Genomic DNA, 21,252 nt, shown 5'->3' on the forward strand with positions numbered 1-21,252 from the left:
AGGAAGTTACTAGTGATAAACTTCGATATTTAAATATCAAGATCCTCACCAGTACATTCTTACTGTATAATACTGATTGATAATTTAATTAAAATAATGAATAAGGATTCATTAATTAATAAAAATTATACCATAAAAAGTTATAGGAGGAGAGAACTATATGAAATCGAGTACATTCTAAAAATTAGAATGTACTCGCCTTTATATAGAAAGGGTATCGGCAAAAGAAAAGAAAAAAAAAAATGGTCTCACCATGCCAAAGACGAGGAGATAGCGAATACTAATCCAAAAGAGGAAACGTTCAACATACCATATCCTTGGGGTCCTCCGCTATTTAGTGGTAACAGCTTCTACCTGTTGTGTGGAATGTAACTGGGTTCGAATTCCAGCCCAACCTTTTTCATTTACTTAGTAAGTTGTTTTCATTGCTGACAAAGCTACACAAAAGCCATGGGATAACGGGTCGATATGTCTGCAAGGTTAGTTTTCTGTTTACATGATGAAACAAGTCAGTTAATGTACGCAGTGCGTCACATTTCAGGCGCCTTAACAAATACTAATAATAATTCATGATTGATAACAAAAAAGGAAAAAAAAATGAACAAAAGTAACGACTTTTGTTCGTTACTTTTGTTACTCTTGTTCCCGAAAAACTTATATACATTTCTGTCCTTGTGTCATGGCCCATTTTTCTGATAGAAAAACAATTCGTAGATGGACCTTTCAGCCATAAAGGAATGCTCCTGGTCGGATAGAATTTCCAGATAACTAACCTGTGGTATCCAAATTCTTATTCACTGGCATCATGGGGCTCAATGTGCGCCACGAAAATATTTTCTCCACATTGTAATACTGTCAAGCCTGCAATATTGACACCTGGCAGAGTGCTCCATAGACTCATGCCGTTTTCAGCATATTTCTGGTCCTGCTATCAGCACAAAACAGAGATTGAGGAACGGAGATTGAGATTAATCAGACCAAGAAGCGTTTTTCCAATCATTTACTATCCACTGATGATCTGCTTGTTTTTTTTTTTTTTTGTTTTTTTTTTGCCGAAGAAGAATGGTGGAACCCTGTTGTCTTTGGCTATGATAATCCATCCCTGAAAAAGTACGAGTTCTGCCTTGTGAAATGCTTTTTTTGGTTACTACTGCTATACTGGGTTGTTACTTGACTGGCTGTAGCCTTTATCTTACCCTGTACAAGTCTTGTGAGCCTCCCTTAGCCTCTCGCACTAATGAGCTGCTTCTGACCACGCGATTTACGTTGTCTAGATGTTATTTGATTATTGGAAATCTTGATGCGCCCGAAACACTGTCATACATGAAAACCTTAACAAGGTTGCAGTTTCCTAGATATTCATAACGCGGCTGACTATAATACCAAAGTCACTTAAGTCTTTCGCCTTGCCCTTTTTTTTTTTTTTTTTGTACACTGAATTGCACATATCCAGCATTCCTAGTTAACTGCCCACCTGCTTTATGGTAAGAATGCGCAATGTTGTTACTGAAGGAGTGCTCCCCTTCATGAAATGGGGGTACCTAATAAAGTGGCAACTTAATGTATATTTAAGCGGTGGTTCTCAAAATGTGACCCCTTGTGTACTCTTTAGAGCTAAAAATTCTATGCTGGAGTCACATCTTTGATAAGCTTGAGACACACTGTTATAATATATCAACAAGGAACTGCACTCCTTGTGTTTTAAGCTATCACCATGGAAATAAACATAACTACATATCTGTCGATTCATCCAGTCGGGGAGTTACTTTGTTCATCTTATTTCTCTACTTATTTTGCATACGAAAGTTCAAAATGTGGATTATTTCATTCATTAAAAAACTAGTTTATTTGTTGGTTTTGTCATCTCGTAGTTACCGACATTCAGCAATTTCCATAACGACTACATGGGATTTCTCTACTTGCATACTGTAGATAAGATATTCATGACTGATCAAGATGAGCCCTCTCTTCATATCCAGCTTGGAAAGAGTACAAAACGGCACGCCTCGTGTCACACTTCTTTTTGCCATTCCCTTGTTGGCTATTTCGTAATGTCATAAAGCAATTTCCATGGAAACAACATTATTGTGTATAACAGGGAATTGGAGTTTGCATTTTTATCACGTTTTGAAGATAGCATTTTTCCCCCTAAGCTCAGTGATGATTTTCTTCTAGGGAAAAAAAGACATCAAATATATATCGAATGATGTTTATCAGAAAGAGGTAGAAGAGAGATTTTTTTTTTCTTAAAGTAATAGCATCAAAAGGAAACTTTCACAGATGAAAAAGATCAAACATGGTATCGAATTATCTTTTAAATGTACTAAGTTTAAGCTAACTTCTGAACTCTCGTCCAATTTAACATTATTTACTCAGAGTAAATGATCTTCATAACGAAAATTTAATATTTATCGAATGCATGAGAAACTAACTTACAAATCGTTGAGGGCACTGGCTCCCTGGAAAGCACCATCTTCGATATCGGTGATATCATTGTGACGCAAATCCCTTTAAATAATGAAAAGCATTTAAAATTTAAGTATTGTCAATTCGTACCTTATCTAAAAAGCAATTCACTCTTTTAAAATATTAATGAAATATGTAATTAATGTGCCTATACGTTAAGAAGGTTGCAAGTGCAGATAGTCCAGCTTTGCGAATGCCAACAAATGTTTCACTAACGCAATGCCACGACTATTTAGCATTAATAATGATCTAGTTTCGAGGCATTGAATAACTAATGGTTACTGCCATAAACTATTGACTGCGACATGCACAAAGTACTCTTAATATCCCCCAAACTATTCGCCTTCTGTTAGTGTATGGGCAATCATTTAAACTATTTTTGAAAGAACTTGGATTGTTGTTTAATATGCAGGTGATCCACTTAATTATGTCATATTTTTATTACGTTCTTTACATTTTCATTTAATTTACCACAATTGGTAACCTTCACCAACGAAATATGGTAATCTATCGTGACGTATTATAAAGACAGATGTCTTGTACTAATTATGTACAGTATTTTATCATACATTTTCGCAGTCATCAAATTTATCAAGGGCCAGAGTTCGCGTACCCCTACAGTAAGCCTTATGAAGCAGTCAACTCTCAGATCGCGCTGATGAATAAGAGTTGCCCCTTTCATTAAGAAATAATCGAATTTTACAATTACCAGTTTAAATGAATTATGAGAAAATGCAGGGAATGTCCTGTTATGACTTTAAAAAATAAATCTTAGAGGGGGAGGGGAAACCCTGACGCTTGCGAGTGCTTTCTGTCGTATAATAGAACCGATATATAATTGTCAGTGTTTATCATGCTGTCATTCTCTGGGTAACATTCCTATAATGCAGTTACCTAAACGTACATTATCGATGACAGATGAAATAGTGCGTGGGGGGAGTAAAAGGGATGAACAATAAAAATTCAGAGAATAAGGGGTTGTCGTAATGAGGATACAGGATGACGAATTGGCTGCACTATAGTTATTAACAAAAATTATTATTAAAACCTCAAAATACTTCCATTCGATTCTATGCTGGTAAGGTTGGTAGCTGAACGAATACTTAAGAAGTCATAATATAGACAAATTACCATCGAGTCTTAATATTCCTAAGCCAAAGTTTATTACTTAATTCAAATTCCTTTAACTAGTATAGGAACATCGCAAAAATGTACTTACAATTTATTTAGGTTGGGTAGCTTCTTAAAAAGTCCATCATTCTTCACCTTGAGGATGATGTTGTCGTTGAGCCGCCTGGAAAAGCCAACAACACCCATCCTATAATTTAGCATGGCAGTAAATTATCGAGCAATTATTCACACGCGAAATAATGACAGAACCGCCCTGACGGCGGTGAAGCAAGAGAGTGTTACATGACTAACTACCTGGCTCGGCCACGACACACGTGATTTACACACACCACTATTATTTAATTTACATGCCAATATTAGGAGGCCCGTAATTAAAAGATGTAATCAAGTCTTGAGCCATTACACTGGTGGCAACCCCAGATCGGGCGAACATAGGGTTCTCTTTGCTTAATTATCTGGAAGGGTTGTGACGGGAATCGTTAGGGGCTTTAGAGATTCACGTATCACTCTTTCTCGTTGTCTCTCTCTGGAATCTCCGAGATGCTGAAAGGTGACATTTCTGTCATCCTTCACGTGAAGAATTATCGCCACTGCTTTCTGTGTTTGCAACCAGCGCCATCTGAAGCAAGAAATGTTAAGGTTCCAAAGTACCAAAATTTATCCCATTTAATTTCAATCGTTTCATTCCAAACACAAAGAAATAAGGATGGTAGTAATCACGTTTGATACCAAAAAGTCAACTCGGGCGTTTACAGGAAATGAAGATGGACGTTTATCTAAATATTTATCTCGAAAAAAATTGCAGTGGCTCTACCACAGATTAATAATGAACAGTGCAAGTAATCCAGCCTGTTAATTCTTTAATGATGAGCCATAAATTAAAAGAACGAAATGTGTAAACAAGACCAAAACCGAACTGATTAACACGAGGTAATTAAAACAGTGATTCCTATTATCTGATAATTTTTTTCGAGCTCATACTGACTTGCGTAAGGTGAAAAAGTAATTAATTATTAGGCCTCCTGCGCGCATTTTTGCGCATACTAATAACGTGATGAAAAAAATAATAATAATAATTACCCATTCAAGCAGCTAAGGATTTAGTTCTATATAATAAAAGAAATATCACACGATCTCCACCAGCAGTTAACACCATTAATTTCCCCCAACCTTTAGCTTGCGATTTTCAGAATATTATCTTAAAATGATGGAAGAATAAAAATAATTTATTCACTAGAATTAAGGATGGAATGAATTTGCTTTACGTTTTTTAACATATTTTACTCCTCTGTTATAGGTATTTCAGGAACTACAGAAAAGGTCCTCTCAGTCCAACGGACATGCTGCTGCTGTGAGACAACGTGTGTGTATCTGTATATGTGGCTTTTCAATTATACTCTAAATAAACTGTCTGGCAAAGAAATTTTCTGGACCACTGACTTTTCTAAAAAGTTAAAAGTCATGAATATGTATAAATCGGGACATTTTACATGCCTACCATGGTACTCTCTGTCTGGATAAGCATGCAGAATGTTCTATTCAATGCAGACATATTCGTGACTTTTGACTTTAAGAAAACTCAATGGTTCATTTCTAATTCTAAACTATGGAAGACTGGTTACCTCCAGACAGTTAGCCAGCTAAAGAAGCTTTCACTGAAAGTTATAGAGATCAGCTTAGCCTTCGATGAAATACGAACGCGAGACACTTTAATGGCGAAAATTTAACGCTCACAGAATTGATTTGAGTGCAACTCTACTTTTTCCCCAAAAATATTTCAAACAACTTTGAATAAGAACTCCTGTATCCAACAGTACTGTAGGTTCTTGGAGATTTTTTATTTAGTTTTTTAATAAAATGAGCTTTATGAAACGAACAAAAGTGTAACACTTACAACTCTGTAGTAAACATGGGGATATCATTAGGGATTTCCCGTAGTCTCTTTCGAGAGCAGTCCACGATTGTTCCATCACAGACACAGTTCTCTGGACAGTCCTTGTCAATGATGCATTCGCCTGCTCGTTGGGTTCGAAACTGTTCCGAACCTAAAAGAAAACGTAATTGTTTAAAATCTTGATTTTGAGATGCCAAAGTGCATGTGCATTTTATTAATTGACACTCTAAAATGCGGTCTCTCTTATTTTTAACTAACTTTTTCACAGAATAATATGATATTTATAAGGATATCTGTAGAAATGATCATATCTTAAGATGAAAATGAACTTCTCGGTTCTATTTCCAGATTTGGAAACAAAGTATTTTGGCATATTGAGTTGAAAGACGATGGTCGTAATTCTTTAAAGATTGCAGTTCTCTTATCATCAAGAAAGAAGACTTTGTCATTACGTATTATCCATTCTCCTCTTCTAGAGCAAAAGTAGCCCAGAATATTTCTGCATTGTTCTTATTGCTAGTTACGCTCAACTGCAGTAACATCTCCTTATCCAAACTTATTCCTAAACATTCAAATCGACCCATACTGTAAAAATAAAAATTCCATCGGTGAACCTTTATTTATTAAACAATATTTACCTTTGCATTTGAACTTGTTCTCCTTCATCTGACCTATCCGACGACGATGCATCCGACGAGGACCTTCGCATCTTGCCCCACTGGTTTCAATCGGATTGGAATGTAAGTATTCTGCTAGCCACTTTAGATTGCAATCACAAATGAAAGGATTCCTCGCAAGATGCCTGTTAAAGAACAGTCATTAAATATATAATTGAGGGTGACCAGGAAGCCTCTGGATTTTCTTATTATGTCACACTTTTAATATATGTACACAGTCGTACATCTCATCAGCAAATAAGTAATTTAGAACATTATTAGAACAAGAAAGAATAATACACAGAAAAATGACAGAATACTGTTGTGTACCTGACTCATAACCATCACTTAACCTGCAGATCTTAACCCTCACTTAACACAAAACTATGTAACTGATTCTCACATCGCTTGCATGGCTTATTTAATAGTTTAAAACCTAAATCTGATACGTCATAATTATGTAATGATTGAAATTTTTACTTTTTCTGGATGAGTATACATGTATATTAGTGAACAGAAATGTATACAGGCTGCCTTGTTCATTAAAACTCCACTGTCAACGATTTCGGTTATAAATACTTTTACTTTGAGATCTCTATTCATTCATGCGAATCACACGAAGCCTATTAAGAAGCTGTCAAATTGGTCAGATTAAATTAAACATTATGTATAAATGTTTTCTACAGGAGGATGTTCGTCTGTGGAGACTTCCACATTTCATGTACTCGGACATCAGTAGTGTTGCAAGAACTTTCAACGTCCGCAAACAACCTTTGGAAACTGAACATACCAAACACCATTTTCTTCCTCTACCTTCGGTGTACCGCTTCACGTGGTAAATCTTGATGCAGCCGCAGCATGCGTCCTTAATCAAAACTGGCCTGACTCTCGGAGAACTACGCCATTAGGTGAGCGTGCTGAGAACAGCTACTCGTTAACCCTTTATCACTATCGCCCACCGCCGACACAGCTGGACAGTAATCCCCTATCAATTAGCACACGCCCTGCTCCCAGTGCGCTTAAGGATTAAAGAGGACGCAGATTCCATAAACAATGACGGCAGAGGTGAACCACCCATCGTCTTGCAACTCGGTATCGAGACACGACTTATTTGCTGTCATGACCATGAACTTTATCCCTCCCTCCATTTGTCTATCTACTCGTACTCTCTCTCTCTCAACCAAAACACCGTTCATATCCAGTCTTCAAGCGTTCAGAATGCGAAGCAAACTCCGCCAACATCACGGAACTCCACAGCAAGTGTCGGCAGGGGACAAGATTTATAACTTCTTTACAGTCCGCGCTGTATTTAAGTACACGAGACGCTCTGCTGTCGCGCTGTTTGGAAACAGCGGGGTCGAAATGTGATACAATGGCTTCGTTTGTTGTTCAATTCGCAAGCGGTACGAAGGGTTAATCGAAGTGTTGTTCTTTGAGCAATTACCGAAGACTGATGAGTTTGACACGAATGCCCTCTGCCCAGTAGGATCGTTCTTTTTCTACTACCGTGTCCAGCACAATCTGCTAATCTCAACCACCGAAGTCGTGATGAGAAGAAAGAAGAGGTTTTACTCCACAAATCTCGCGAAAGTGTGATGGAACAGATCCTACTTTGGGCAGTTGTCTATGGACTGGTGACCTACTTCTTATACTGCTAATATCAGATAATACAAGGAATCGACTTTACGAAAAAAAGAAGACTTCAATATTTCACGCTACTGAAACAATTTTTTTTTTTTTCGAAGATGAACTTCACGTGTTTTTTTTTTTTTTTTTCAGTTATTATAAGATGTAAGGAAAGCAAGGATGTTTTAATTACCATTATAAATATTCTCTAATGTGATGAATAACAGTCTTTGTTTGGGAGAAATTGAAGAATTTCTAATGTTCTTTCCGGGTAGCCACATACCAGCAGATCGCGTATTTTTGTGACGGTGTGCTGATTCGAACACACACGTTATCACAAGACTTCCTTTGGCCTGTTTTACTTTATTTGGCTGGTATGAACACTTACTGGCCCAAGAGCTATTAAGATTAACTTGCACCTGTTGCTCAATTTAGCATAAGTGTCAAACAAACTCAAATAACAACTGTCATCTTGCTCCATCAATGATTATACCATGCTGCAACGATTAGCTACAATTTATGCTCTTATTATTTGCTGTCATCATAGTCGTAATTTAAAAACAATGGGAAGTGTCATAAGATATTTAACCCCCCATATTTTCTATGATGATATGCTTCTCCTTATTTTTTCTGAATCCTCCTACTTTATGCCCTTTTCACTCAAATTACGCTTCAAAAAACCGCACCCAAGTGTCAGAGGTGGGATCAATAAAATATGTCTCTCGTGACTGACCCGTAAATTATGTGATAGATGGTGCCATCCCCTTATCTGTTACGTTATGGGATAGTAAGGGTGTGTGCATAACATCGGGGATGGAGACGTTGAAATATAAGTGAGGGGTGTCTTGCCCAACGGTGGGGGTTGTAAAATATGCATCGCACTCTCGAGCTCAGAAGTGTGGGTTCAGCCACTTTTGCTAACAATCTAATCATGGGATGGAATCTAGTTTTGGTGAACGGACAGTTTGACAAGTTTCAGAGAATGATAAAAGCCGCGGATCAACGAGCAAATGGCGTTACGTCTCTCATTATCTGTCACGATAGGAGGGACCGGAGTTTATTACATTGATCAGCCTTGACAACCATTTTGAAAACTGGACGCTGTTGGTAAGTGATAGCAGACAGTGATTGAGACGTATCCAAAAAGAGATTTAACAATTAGTGGTTATATGCATTTTCAACACTGTACTTTTATCTGTATTTTAAAGCACTCTACTTTTATACAACTTCATGGAACATAAATTAAAATGCTTTTTAATTCATGTTCCACGAAGACTGGATAGTCAGAAAGAGTATGAGGTTAGCTGATATCGTTAGGTCTATGCTTATTTGATGGGCAACATCTGTAAACCTTCTGTGCCTCATAAATGAAAAACAAAACTAATTTAAATTAAATTACCCATCTTCGTAGAGAAATAACAGCAGTGTAGCCAAAATACCCTGATAAAGGTTGTGGCCCTATGCTATGAAAAGCAAGCAGGCTGACCAGGTAGATATCCTGTGGATAGCGTTTTATTAGGGAAGTTCTTTTAAGTTCGAAGTTCTACAGGACCAAATAGAGCTCAAGAAAGAGATTGACCACCTTTGGATATTATAACTCTTGGCCAACCTTGGATGCCTACATCCGGTCGCCTGATGTTGAAATTATCATTCTTGAAACGTTTAAGACTCTAGCCATCATCCTGCCAATAGCCATCCGACCTTACAAACCTAAGCTGAATTCCACAGAAAGAGAAACATCATCATCATATTCGTTATGCATGGCATCTGTCCTGGTTATCACGTTTAGAGTCCCTCTGATTTTCGTGTTCTGGAACTTAATGCGATGCGGTCATATTCAGATTTATTGTATTAAGTTATAACAGGACTTTTCAAAAGTATATTTTCAAATAAATGAAAATTTCATGTAAAATTTTAAAAACTACATTAAAAATGGTTGTATAAATTAACTCGGAGAGGGACACTAGTTTAGCTTAGAAAGTTGGGTCTAGAAATTTAGTTTCAGGAGCGCAAGCTGCTTGGAAGTAAATTATAGAATTAGAGCCATGTTTGCATCGATTAAAAATTAAATTTAAAAACTAATTTTTATATATTAATGCGCTAAAAATAAAATTAAATATTTAAAGCTACACTCTCGCTGACTGTTATGAGAGATTAGAGGCAGTTACAGTTTTCTAATTAATTGGAGATTAATTGATCAAAATTTTATATCTGAATTGAGTCACTCATCTGTGTACACAGGATATGAAGTTGAATCGAAACATACAATCGAAGTTGTAGGGCTAATGTGGGATTTGAACAGACCAGCGAATGTGATCTGAGTCCACTTAGCACCAATCACCGCTAGGAGTAATTGTGGTTGTACCATCAGTGGAGCAATGATTTCCCCCACTTTTCCTAGGGTGTCATTCTGATGGGGAGAGAAAATCGCTTTCATTAGAGGAAGAAGCTTTCCAATAGGTGGCTGGGCCATCGCACTCACAAACACGGATTCCCTTTCTGTATGCAATTAAAAGAGCACTTAAGCAGAATGTCTTGCTTGTCAGGGCGCAATTTAAATTGTTAATCTCAAGAAGACTTTCCTAGCAGGTACACGCCATTTTCTTTGCACGAAAATTAAGTACGCGTTAAGAAAAAAATATAATAAAAATAAAATAAAACGGAGCACATACAATCTACAAGTGCGATCGCCGGTCGTATTGCCGTACTATCCAACAGAATTCCATTCGAAAAAAAGAGAGAGAGAGAGGAGTCGGAGAGCGAGCAAACGCTGCAATCTGATCCACGTCAAGTCTTGACACATAAAGTACTTCCTGGATTACGACCGTCCGCACTGATTACAGCTGTATTTTCATATCACCGTCCGTTGTCTCGCACCATGCCCGGGAAAGCAATGTAGCTTCTGTCAGTCTCCATCTACGAAACTCGAGGTGAAAGCGCAGTTTTTAATATATGCACTCGAAAAACTACAGCCTCGTGTTGTTCTTTTGACAGAGAACTTGCTGACAAGTTTTTTTTGTTCTTTTTCCGTCTTACACTTGAGTCACTCACATCTTTTTAAACGGATCTGATTACAATTGTTGTGTCCTCATATTTTCTTCCACGATAAGGCTCAAAAAAAAATAATTAATAATAACTTACAAGCTGTTTGACGTAATTTGCGCTTGGTAGTAATTTTATACACGAGGGATGTTTAAAAAGTTCTGAGATTGGTCACACTTAAGGCGATGCAAGAGTGGCATTGTTTGCAGTCGGATGGCAAACAATACCAGGAGATAAGGGTACTGAATCATAGCATTCAAGTCATCATTGAACCTAGTTGTTTATCCCTACATCGTGTATAGCGTAAAGTGCGTTTTTCTATGGCGGATGCAAACGATATCGTAGACTGATGTCGAAAATAATTGATGGGTCAAGAATAAATATATTTATTTTGTGGTATCGTGTGGATTCGAACTACCGCTGAAAATCATAACCCTTGGAATCAAATAATGACATCTTACCCATTCCTGAATTCATCTTTGCTCATCAGCTCCCATTCCAAATGTACCTAAGACAAAGAGTTCAAGTGGTAACCTAAACAGGTTACCACCCACAACTGGAGGAGTGATCCAGGGATTGTTATATATCTCCATCTAATTTATTAAAGAATATAATTTAAATACATGTTTTTACAAGAAGTAAAACAATGGAAAAAGTCAGTTTTTAGCTCTTGTTTATAGAGTATAATAATTCGACACCCGTACTCCAAGTCTAATGGCAAGTATGAAGAAATTATTCTCAAGTATAATTTTGAACGAATCACTATAGCACTGCACAACAACAACAGATATATCGTATACTTTGCGTGCAACAGAAAGCGAAGGATGTATTGTTCCCCGTTGAATATATGACGCTTCTTTTATGTCGAACTACTTTATGTGACGAGGTTGGCAGCAGTCTCGAGAGAGAGAGAGAGAGAGAGAGAGATTAAAATAGCAAACTTAAAACAAAAGAAATAGAGAAACCATCGAGCTATACTGCTGGAGGTAAAGATCTCCAGTCGACACCACAGTCTATACGACTTCGCCCTAGAAAGGAAGTTTTTGTTGGTAATTTCTTTGAAATAACGTAATTTTAAATCGATAGGCCTCATCGATCTGTTATCGTAAAGAGCGAGTTATTTCTTTCTTTGATTTCATACTTTATTTCCCTCATGTCCTCGAACAAACGGAAAGAAATCCCTCGAAGGAAGAGATTCATACCATCTTCAGGAAATAGCAGTGCAGCCAAGAAGGGGATTAAGTTTGCTGCTTTTATTATGGCACGAGGAACGGTTGGAAATTTTGACTTTTCTTCTCGAAGCTATGTCACGTGATCGTCGGCCTACCCTTTTACGTTTGTCGCTCTGGGAGTTTACTTACAAGGATCATGCAAGCAAAGCATCGCTGGAAGAGACCATAATATCGGGATGATTTAGTATCGCCGTTCTGCTGGGATGTAGTTTATCTAGACGTGTACTTGGCCGAAAAAATACCATGACTCATCCTGTTGCTTTCTTGACGTCTCTATGAAATGCTTTTCAGACAAATAGCGGCTCGTAAAGTACCCAGTAAAAATGGACGTTATGGCTTTTAATGTCCAGCTTTAATGGACATTGCAATCATGGATTTATTTCCGTTGTGGGAATACCGAGATAGATGGGCATGGATAAGTTTTCGCGTTTTTCAGTTTGGGAACAAGAGGGACTACAATTTATCACGTTATACATTCTTTGAACAAAAAAGAGGCGCTTTCACAAAATTTTAAGCAGATACGCGCGCCTAATTAACCTTCGAGTTCAACTACTTCTATATTAAATTCGCCGAACTTTAAACTTTGAAACCATTTCTTTTAATTTTTATATTTTGTTTTCATTTTTACAGTTAATTGGAGCAACATTCCATAAACGGTTTAATGAAATTCATTCGCATTATTGGTTCAAAAACTCATCGAACGGAGACAAGTCTGTGACTGCTGCTGATTGAAAGTAGAAAAGTGGAGTTTCCTATTAAGCGTGATAATGCTTTTAGGAATTCTCTGCCATCTATAGCCCGGGGGAAAGAAAAGCTCAATTTTTCGCAGCATTGCAGCATTTTAGAGCAAACCTGAACTGAAATAAAAAAAAAAAAAAAATAGAAGGTTACTGTGGCTCGCATCGTTCTAGTTTTACACAACCTCTAATTGGCATTCGGACACCAATGTTGAGAAAAAAACAAATTCTTATTAAAAGAAGCAGTAATGTATGGTGCCAACAGCATTACTGCCTGTTGGAAGCTCTTCGACAAGTTCACGATAGCAACTGGAATTCGTCGTTCGATGCAGTCGATTCTGATCACACTTACCTCATTTGATCCATCCCAAATATGCTTTATGGGATTCGGATCAAGGCTCTAAGACGGCCAGGCCAATTACGAACATAGTTTTTTATAGAACGGAGCGCTATCGTGCTAGAATATTGCAAGGTCCAATTCCACAGAACCACCAGAAACAGCCTCGATTTGTTCTTCCCAAAATTTAATTGTTGAAAAATCCTGTTGAGATCTGGATTTGCGATGTAAAGTTTGTAGGGACATATACAGGGATGATGTAATCATATTTTTTGGGATTTGGTGATCATACCGAATTTTTTCTTGATCTATCGTGTCGCGATTAGTTGCTTTATCATCCTCCATCTTTTCACAACGTCAGCTACTGTTTTCACTTCGAAAGGCTCAAACCGGTATGTTTTAGCATATATCGAACATGGTCATACTGACAAGTATCCATGATATTTCCAGCACATATCAGGCTGCAAGTTTGCTATCCTCGGAAGGCGTCGGCACAGAGAAGATAGCGTATATGTCATATAAAATTGTCTCGAAAGCCCTCCTTTTCTCTTAGAATCTTAAACTTGCTGATCGCGGAACGTAACTTCATTTAGGGACGGTCCTAAGATTTCTAATGGGTGTAAAGCAGTGTTCCAAAATATCCTTTAACCATTATGTAGTAAAAAAAAAATCCACATTATTGTGGATTTTTTTGCCTACCATAGCAACTTCAAAGTGCAATGGCTACAAGTGAAGTGCAGAACAGTCCTTCCGTGTCCAAAGTTTTTCACGTAGTGCTGTTCTTCTGTTCGTGAATATAAAGCGTTCCTTTCTCTATTTTTTTACGTGTGATAACGTTCCATTGTTTAGTTGTTCGGTTAGAATCCAATCAATCACTTGTAGAGGGACGATAGATCAAACAGTTCATTCAGTACACAGAAATTATAAATTGCAGCAGCAACAATCCTCGAAATGACAACTCACCAAGAAAGAACCAGTATGCAGGAGGACACAAATTATGCATCAACCTCAGTTGTATTCCGTGCGTGCGAGTTCCATATAGAACTGTCAAATCTGTTATCCTGACGATGATGTACTGCACGTGCTAGAGCGTGTCCTGATGCGATATAGTTTATTTCCACAAGGAAAAAAAAATAATAAAAATGGTGTTATTTGAATGAACGTAGTGCAAAACATTACGCCCCGGGGAAGGGGAAAGAGAAGGGGAGAATAACGACTACCAAAAGCGGATAAGACAGCCGGGAATTATGACGTCAATAATACCACGTTCTCGGGGATACCATCTGTAGCAGCAACCGCTTCCCATGTTAAGTGAAAACCTATTCACTTCTGGACCGCTAAGCAAAAGCAATTATGTGTCGCTCTACTAACCGAACGAAGCATGAAATAAGGGAGTCATTCATTGGCATGAGTCCATGACACGCGATTTATCACTTGAATGTCCGTTCGTCATTTTGCTGGTGCTTTTCTTAAGTATTTTTCACTTCGTAATCGGTGTGGTTCGAATTCAATATAACTACTTGTATGTGCAAATGGCAACTGAACTGTCATGTTTCATCGGATTAGTTCTGGCGTGAAAGGAGTATGGCGACATGTGAGGAAACGGGCGGTTATATTACAGTTCACACAGGTGACGTCACGGATGTGTAGAACTTCACTGGAATCGAAAGAAATGGCACTTGATTTTATCCTCTGGGAGAGATAAAGAACTCGCGATACATCAGCACTATCAGTGGATAAGAAATGCAGCCTACACTTCAGGAAGGAGGAGGGGATTATATCGTACTATAAATAGTTCATGAGGGAAATAAATCCATATTAAAGCAATCTCCCACCAGTACTGGTCCCATGGCTCATAAATCAGTACCACTAATTTTTGAAGAAAGTGAGTAGAAGTCACAAATTCACTTTTTTTCTGCCTGTCCTCTTCCTGAAACTCACAAGAAGCTTTATAAAACCAGATGAGAGGGCGCCTCCGTAGCCAGGTGGGAAGGAGCAGCAGTGCATAGCACACGCTTCTTGATTAGACCGGGGTTCGAGCCCGTCGCCACCAAATATGAAGGATGCGGAAAGGTCAGGGAATGACCACCGCATATCCCGGAGCAATATGGCCTTAGTTGCTAATGCTCCTAAAAAAAAAAAAAAAAAAAAAAAAAAAACCAGATGGGAGATAACAATATCCTTGCTCTTTCCATCTGTAGAAAAGCAGATTATTTCCTCTCCTAACAGACTCTCCTTCTTTGAACTGAGTAGTATTGCGATTCAAAACATCCCAAAGAACCACTGATGGTTCTACGAAATAATGGAACAGCATTAGGGGCGATCAGTTCACAGAGAACCGTGATATCAATTTATCTGAATAAATACATGGTGGTGAAAGAGTCGTAATCTCTTTGGTGGAAAAACTTAGAATCATTTCAATATTGCTACTGTAAATACTGTTAATTTATTTCAATTTTGAATTTCGTATCGGTGTGACTTAAGTCACTCGATTTGATTTCTGTCCGCCGGCTTCCAACAGCGAGTTATTCTAAGTTCTCCTCTCCATAAATAATCAAACCACCACGAACAACACTCAGTTCAGTGAAAGCAATACTCATTATCATAATAGTTTCAGGCGCACAGTTTTATTTCAAAGAAACAAACAAATGAGCAAAATAGTTTAAGTTCATTCTTTGACAAATAAAATAAACATTTTACATGACATGATAGAATGAACAGCGAGATCTCTTTTCAGGTTGTATAGGAGTACATAATTACTGGATCATGCAGATATCATTTCATAATTCAAGATTTTTCATATTAAAAATATTAACGAGCAGATTAGACAAACAATGACAGCAATTACAAATTTGAATACAATAACTGTTAAGAAAAATTTAAATTATTTAAATGATACACTCGGATTAATTTTCGTAATTTCATATGCTCTTCATTTTCAAGCGTTGCTCAAGAAGTGTTCTTAATTATACTGCGATTGGATTTTTCCTACAGCAGATTGCAATATCATTCAGTTTGCCACCTTTGTCCAATAAGCACTGATGGGCGAGGGAAAAATAGAAAAAGAAAATTTCAAGCTTTTTGCAAGATTTCCACGAATGCCAAGGAAAAATTAATTTATTTTCAGTAGCTCTGAGAAAAAAAAATTATATTCTTACTGCTTATGTATAATTCAACTGGTGACGCATGATATCTTGAATAATGCATAATTCAGGATCAGTTTATTGCAATTTTCCTCAGCTACACACAACCGAGTGTGTAGATGAATAGGCAAATAAGGTCCGAGTTCCACAAAAAGCCAGATCATCATTTTGTGGAACTCGGTCGAAGTAATGGTCCTTGTGTTCATTGGGGAAAAAATGGACCCGAAATAAAATCTAGTTATCATGGCTCTAAGTAGTTTTCTTTTAACAGTCAAGTGGGTCTTCGAGTTGCGTTGCCTTCTCTAAACTCATTAAAGGTCTGGTCTGAAAGTCAATTTATGTGGACTGGAGATGAAGTCCGGTGACGAATCCTGCAAAATCCTGGTAGCATTTATGCCGTGTATTTTATATATGTATATAAAAACTGACAACGTACAACATTGAGATCGTAGTAGGGTTCCGATATCGCTCCCCGATGGCCCCGAGAATCTCTCTCCCCTGCTCCCAGTTCAGCCGTTAACAAGCTATCTGGAGAACATCAAGTGAAGGGAACGCCCGCGCTGGGTTAAGTGGAGCCGTTCATAGTCGTGTCGATGGATATGTCAGCCTCTTTCCTCTCGTGTGGTGAGCAAACAAGCAGATGGGGGGAGAAGGAAAAAATGGGTTTTTTTTTTTTTTTTTTTTTTCCTGCGTTGTTATCTAACTACCGACCACAATCTAACCCTTAGTAAATGGGCGAGCAACACCTACGTTGGAGCTCGACAGACTACTGCTTTAAACTGGTGTGCACTTGATTTAACCTGAACGACAAGTCAAGGAGTTTCCACAAAATAGATGACCTGAGTGCGATGGAATTACTGAAACGTGCACCCCCACACCCGGCGGCTAGACGTCGTTTATTATAGCCTCGTTAACATGAGGTGAACATGTTACTTCCACTTGTAGACCATTTCCATCTTCTTTTTCTGGAGCTTGCTAAACTAATGATAATGAGGTCAACACTTCTTCCTCTACATTTTTTTTGTTTTAATCAGCAGCAACAGCAGAGAGGGCCACGATCACCAGCCATAAATTATTTAAATATTTGGAAAATAATGCCAAGCATCTAAGTGGTTGACAAACTGAAACGGTAATCGGAAAGACTAAGATGAATACAGCAATTTTCGATGTTCGGATGATCAGCAAAAATAACATTCAAAACAAAAAAGGGCAAATTCATAAGACAAATACAGAGAATATTTTTATTTATTTGGGGGAGAGGAAGGAACACCGTTTGTGTATAATCCCCCACATTTGATCTAATCCTCAGATGAGTGGTTTTCATGTCTCAACAAACAAATCAACTGTTTTCTCTTTTTAAACTATCAGCAATTAAAACTGGAAAATAACTATATGATGCAAGCTGGGACAAGGTGACGAGATCATCAACTTCTCCCGTTATCTTTCCTGTAGTCATTTCTTAAAGAAACAAATGCTTAATTACGAAACACAAAATTTATAAAGGAGACAACAAATATCAACTTTCTGTCATAACACGCGCTTCTTTGCAGAAATCTCAAAGGAAACTATTTTACTTTCTGAGCATCCGTTCTGAGTTTCAATTACTTTGGTGTGCTACTTACCGAAAAATATTTTAAAAGCTTGTTTGTAACCTTTTTTTCCGTTTCGTTTAATTAAGAGTAATTTCTATATAGTTCCTGAATTGTACTGCAGTTTTGTTTTATTTCGATTTTTGCAAGTTTGTATTCTCGGACTGTTTTACTGAATCTGTGATAAATATGAATTTTCGAAACGAGTTAGTCTACGACCATAATTTCTCCTAACTATCAATTTTAGAAAAATTATTATAAACTTCTAATTTTTTCAGTGTTACTATAAACAGTGTACGTCCTCATCTGGGCATAGGTCAAAGAAGAGCTGAGACAAAAATATGAGGAGGAAATGTCTGTTTGTCGAAAATAAAATAATATCCGTGTCTTCTGAGCGAATGGAACCTGAGTCCAGAATCCGAGTCAGCTGTTTCATGGTGTTTCTTAAGCCTCACTACCCTTTAAATCTTCCCTGTGATAAAAAGAACGGAAGTGTGTAGCGAAGGCGCCCACCACATCGATATTACTGAGAAGAGACAATTTTAAGTAGAGCAATCACAGATTCTGGAGAACTTTCACTTCCTGTTTCTTTGCAAGATTAGATGCCTCTAATCCCTTCGGAAGAACTAGTGGTGATGGAGTGCTACGTATGTGTGCAGTTGGGAGAAGGCGAAGAAACAGAGAGAGAGACTTACGAACCCTCTCTTATTTCTAGAAGAGCTTAAAAGAACGTGCAAAAGATAGAATACATTCCTGTATTCTACCACTTGGGAACGTTTTCCCATTCCTCCTCAGATGTCTTAGCATTGTAGGTATTTCGTAGTTAGTTTCTTCTAGTTTCCAAAGATGTTTTTAATTCCAAAGAATTATAAACATCTCTTAATTTAGGATGTGCGTTTATCTTTCGCCTGTTGGGTTGCCTTCTGAACTACACGTCATTAAGCACGTTCTCCAGGCTTGAGAGGTGATACTGAATTAAAAATAAAACAAACTCACCCCAAATCTGTTCAGCAAGGGGACATTAGTACGCGTCTACAGTTTATGTTATTTTTTTTTAAACTCAGTCGATCACGTGTTAAAGGAAACAAAGATGGAGTGAAATCGAATGGGCTCAAAATGAGCCAATATCAAACAAAAACTTTATATCTTACTGAATATATTTCGAGAATTTTTACTCTTCCTCAAAGTATTAACAATAACAAGATGGAGAATATCATGACAGATGAATCCACCTTGCTCTGAGTGGTCTAATTAACGTAATAATTACAATAATCATCGTTATTATGACGATTAAATCCTTATATGATGTAAAATGCTTCTGCATCGACGTCCTGCACATTAAAGACATTTTGAAGATCATCCAAGAAAAGTTCATCCAGTTCTGATTGCTCTCGTTAGATGGCGTGTTTGTCACGGAGTGAAAGAAAAGACGCTGGGTGAGATACATACGAAGACGACTTCGCTCATCATCGATTGGTTTGTAACCTACCTGTTGTTATTTCCCGAGACGCACGAGATTGCAGCGGGGAGTTTGCACTCTCAACTTAGATTTACGATTGATTTCCTCCAAAGAACTTCGGCGAAAAAGAGGTGGGAGACAAGGAAACACAATAGATAGGCGTGATGACTTCTCCAAGTACTTATAATGGAGTGATGGCGAGTTGAACTGATGCCCTTCCTAAATTAAATCCTGATTATCGGAGGAAATTTCTTTTTCTTTGAATGTGTACACTGAAGGGACCGAAGAAGTTCTTTGATCAGTCAGGGATAAACAAAATTCATTCTCAAATGAAAGTTTATTCGCAATTTTGTCGCTTTCATTCATTAAATATTTATGATTAAATGATTAGAGAAATTTTAGTGGCATTAGAATATTTGCATAATGCGTCTGTTGTCTTCATCATGTCCGTCCGTCTGTCTGTCTGTATGTAACAACTCGACTCCCACTGAACGGGTTTCCATGAAATTTTATATTTGGACCTTTTAGAAAGATTTGGGAAGCCAGTCCAAATTTCATTAAAAGCGAACTAATACAAATCCGACAGTTATTATTTCTTGGTCCGTCTGTCCGCATGTAATAACTCGACTCCCAATAAATGGATTTCTACGAAATTTTATATTTCACTCTTTTAGAACAATTTTTCGAGCCTCGCCAAATTTCATCAAAAACGGACCAACAATCCAGCAATTATTATTTATTTGTTTCATGCATATCGTATAGGCAATGCAATGTTTGTTGCCATACGCTGGTTGGAGGAATGAATGGGAATATGGCAGATGCGCAGAGAAGTTTTCTCAATTCGCGCATAAAAGTCGCTGCATTTTGCTTTTTTTTTTGTTATAAATAATGAATTATTACTGCACCCTAAAGCACCTGAAATGTAATGCACTGCGTATTTTAACTAAGTCGTTAATACTAATGTTGGCACTGATCACAAACAGTAAATTGACTACATCCATAAGATGGAGGACATTGTGATGCATGTCTTTCTCTGGGTATGCTACGTTTGCATCACCAACGTAGAAAGACAACGAAATGTAAATACCATGAGCATATGCTTGCTGGTGTAATTATTGCTTTGCAAAGCTCACTGTGGAACTGCTCAAAGAGATGGTTGTTTCACAAGATTTAGGTAACATCAATTCATCGCTTCCAAACAATCGCTTTCCCTTGTCTTTCCTCAGATCTTAACCGAGATTCTTGGTGGAGGAAAAGATTAATTCGAAGCGTGCCTTTACTAAATGACAGAGCCACACACTTATATATATATATATTTTTTTTTAACGATAATAAGATTATATTACAATTAAAGCTTACAAGGGATGGTTATAAATGAGACGTCTCTCATATTTTCCTGTAGGATAGAATAACTGCTTGGGAGGGGTGAATGTAAGGTGGGTGCTAATACCCTTTATATTCGGGGAAATTTTCTCAAGGCCATTATGGGAAAAATAAAAGAACATCGGAAACAGATACATACTGGCCACAGCTATCAGTCCCATACTAAACTGTACAGGGAGTTTTTACCAATACTTGATACTTTCCTCGAGAGAGGGAGAGGTCTCATCTATTTTCTAATCAATCAACTCCAATTGCACTCTCGAATAACATTCCTGCAACTCACCAGACAGGCGAATTTCTAAGAAGCACGATCTCAGGTTACAAGAACGCCCCAGTTTGTTCCAATACGCATTTTTATTTTTGGATCAAGGTGAAGGACAAAAAAGGGAAATCTAAATAAACCTTAAGAAATCATTGAAACATAAGTTTCAAAATAATACTAACATTTGCCTCTGACAGGGCTGTGACATGATTAATGAAGTTTCATATGATTCAAGGTTAAAAAACAAAGATAGAAACAGCTGATTTTCTAGTAATCGGTTATTATAACAGTGAAT

At 37.5% G+C, this 21,252-nt stretch overlaps 1 protein-coding gene across 4 annotated transcripts in view; it reads right to left on the bottom strand.

Moving 5' to 3' along the window:
• LOC150078344 (protein slit-like) overlaps positions 1 to 21,252 on the bottom strand; it is a 715,724-nt gene that overhangs the window by 90,132 nt on the left and 604,340 nt on the right. For all 4 annotated transcript variants that reach the window (XM_090385081.1, XM_090385080.1, XM_090385079.1 and 1 more), the window contains 4 exons: positions 6,130 to 6,293; positions 5,492 to 5,642; positions 3,686 to 3,760; positions 2,437 to 2,508 (listed from right to left, as the gene is read on the bottom strand). In XM_090385081.1, coding sequence (XP_090241207.1) covers positions 2,437 to 2,508; positions 3,686 to 3,760; positions 5,492 to 5,642; positions 6,130 to 6,293 — 462 coding nt within the window. The remainder of the gene's footprint in view (positions 1 to 2,436; positions 2,509 to 3,685; positions 3,761 to 5,491; positions 5,643 to 6,129; positions 6,294 to 21,252) is intronic.

The sequence above is a fragment of the Mastigoproctus giganteus genome, chromosome 11 (assembly GCF_048544385.1).
Source record: "Mastigoproctus giganteus isolate SK-2022 chromosome 11, ASM4854438v1, whole genome shotgun sequence".
Lineage (NCBI taxonomy): Eukaryota > Metazoa > Arthropoda > Arachnida > Uropygi > Thelyphonidae > Mastigoproctus > Mastigoproctus giganteus.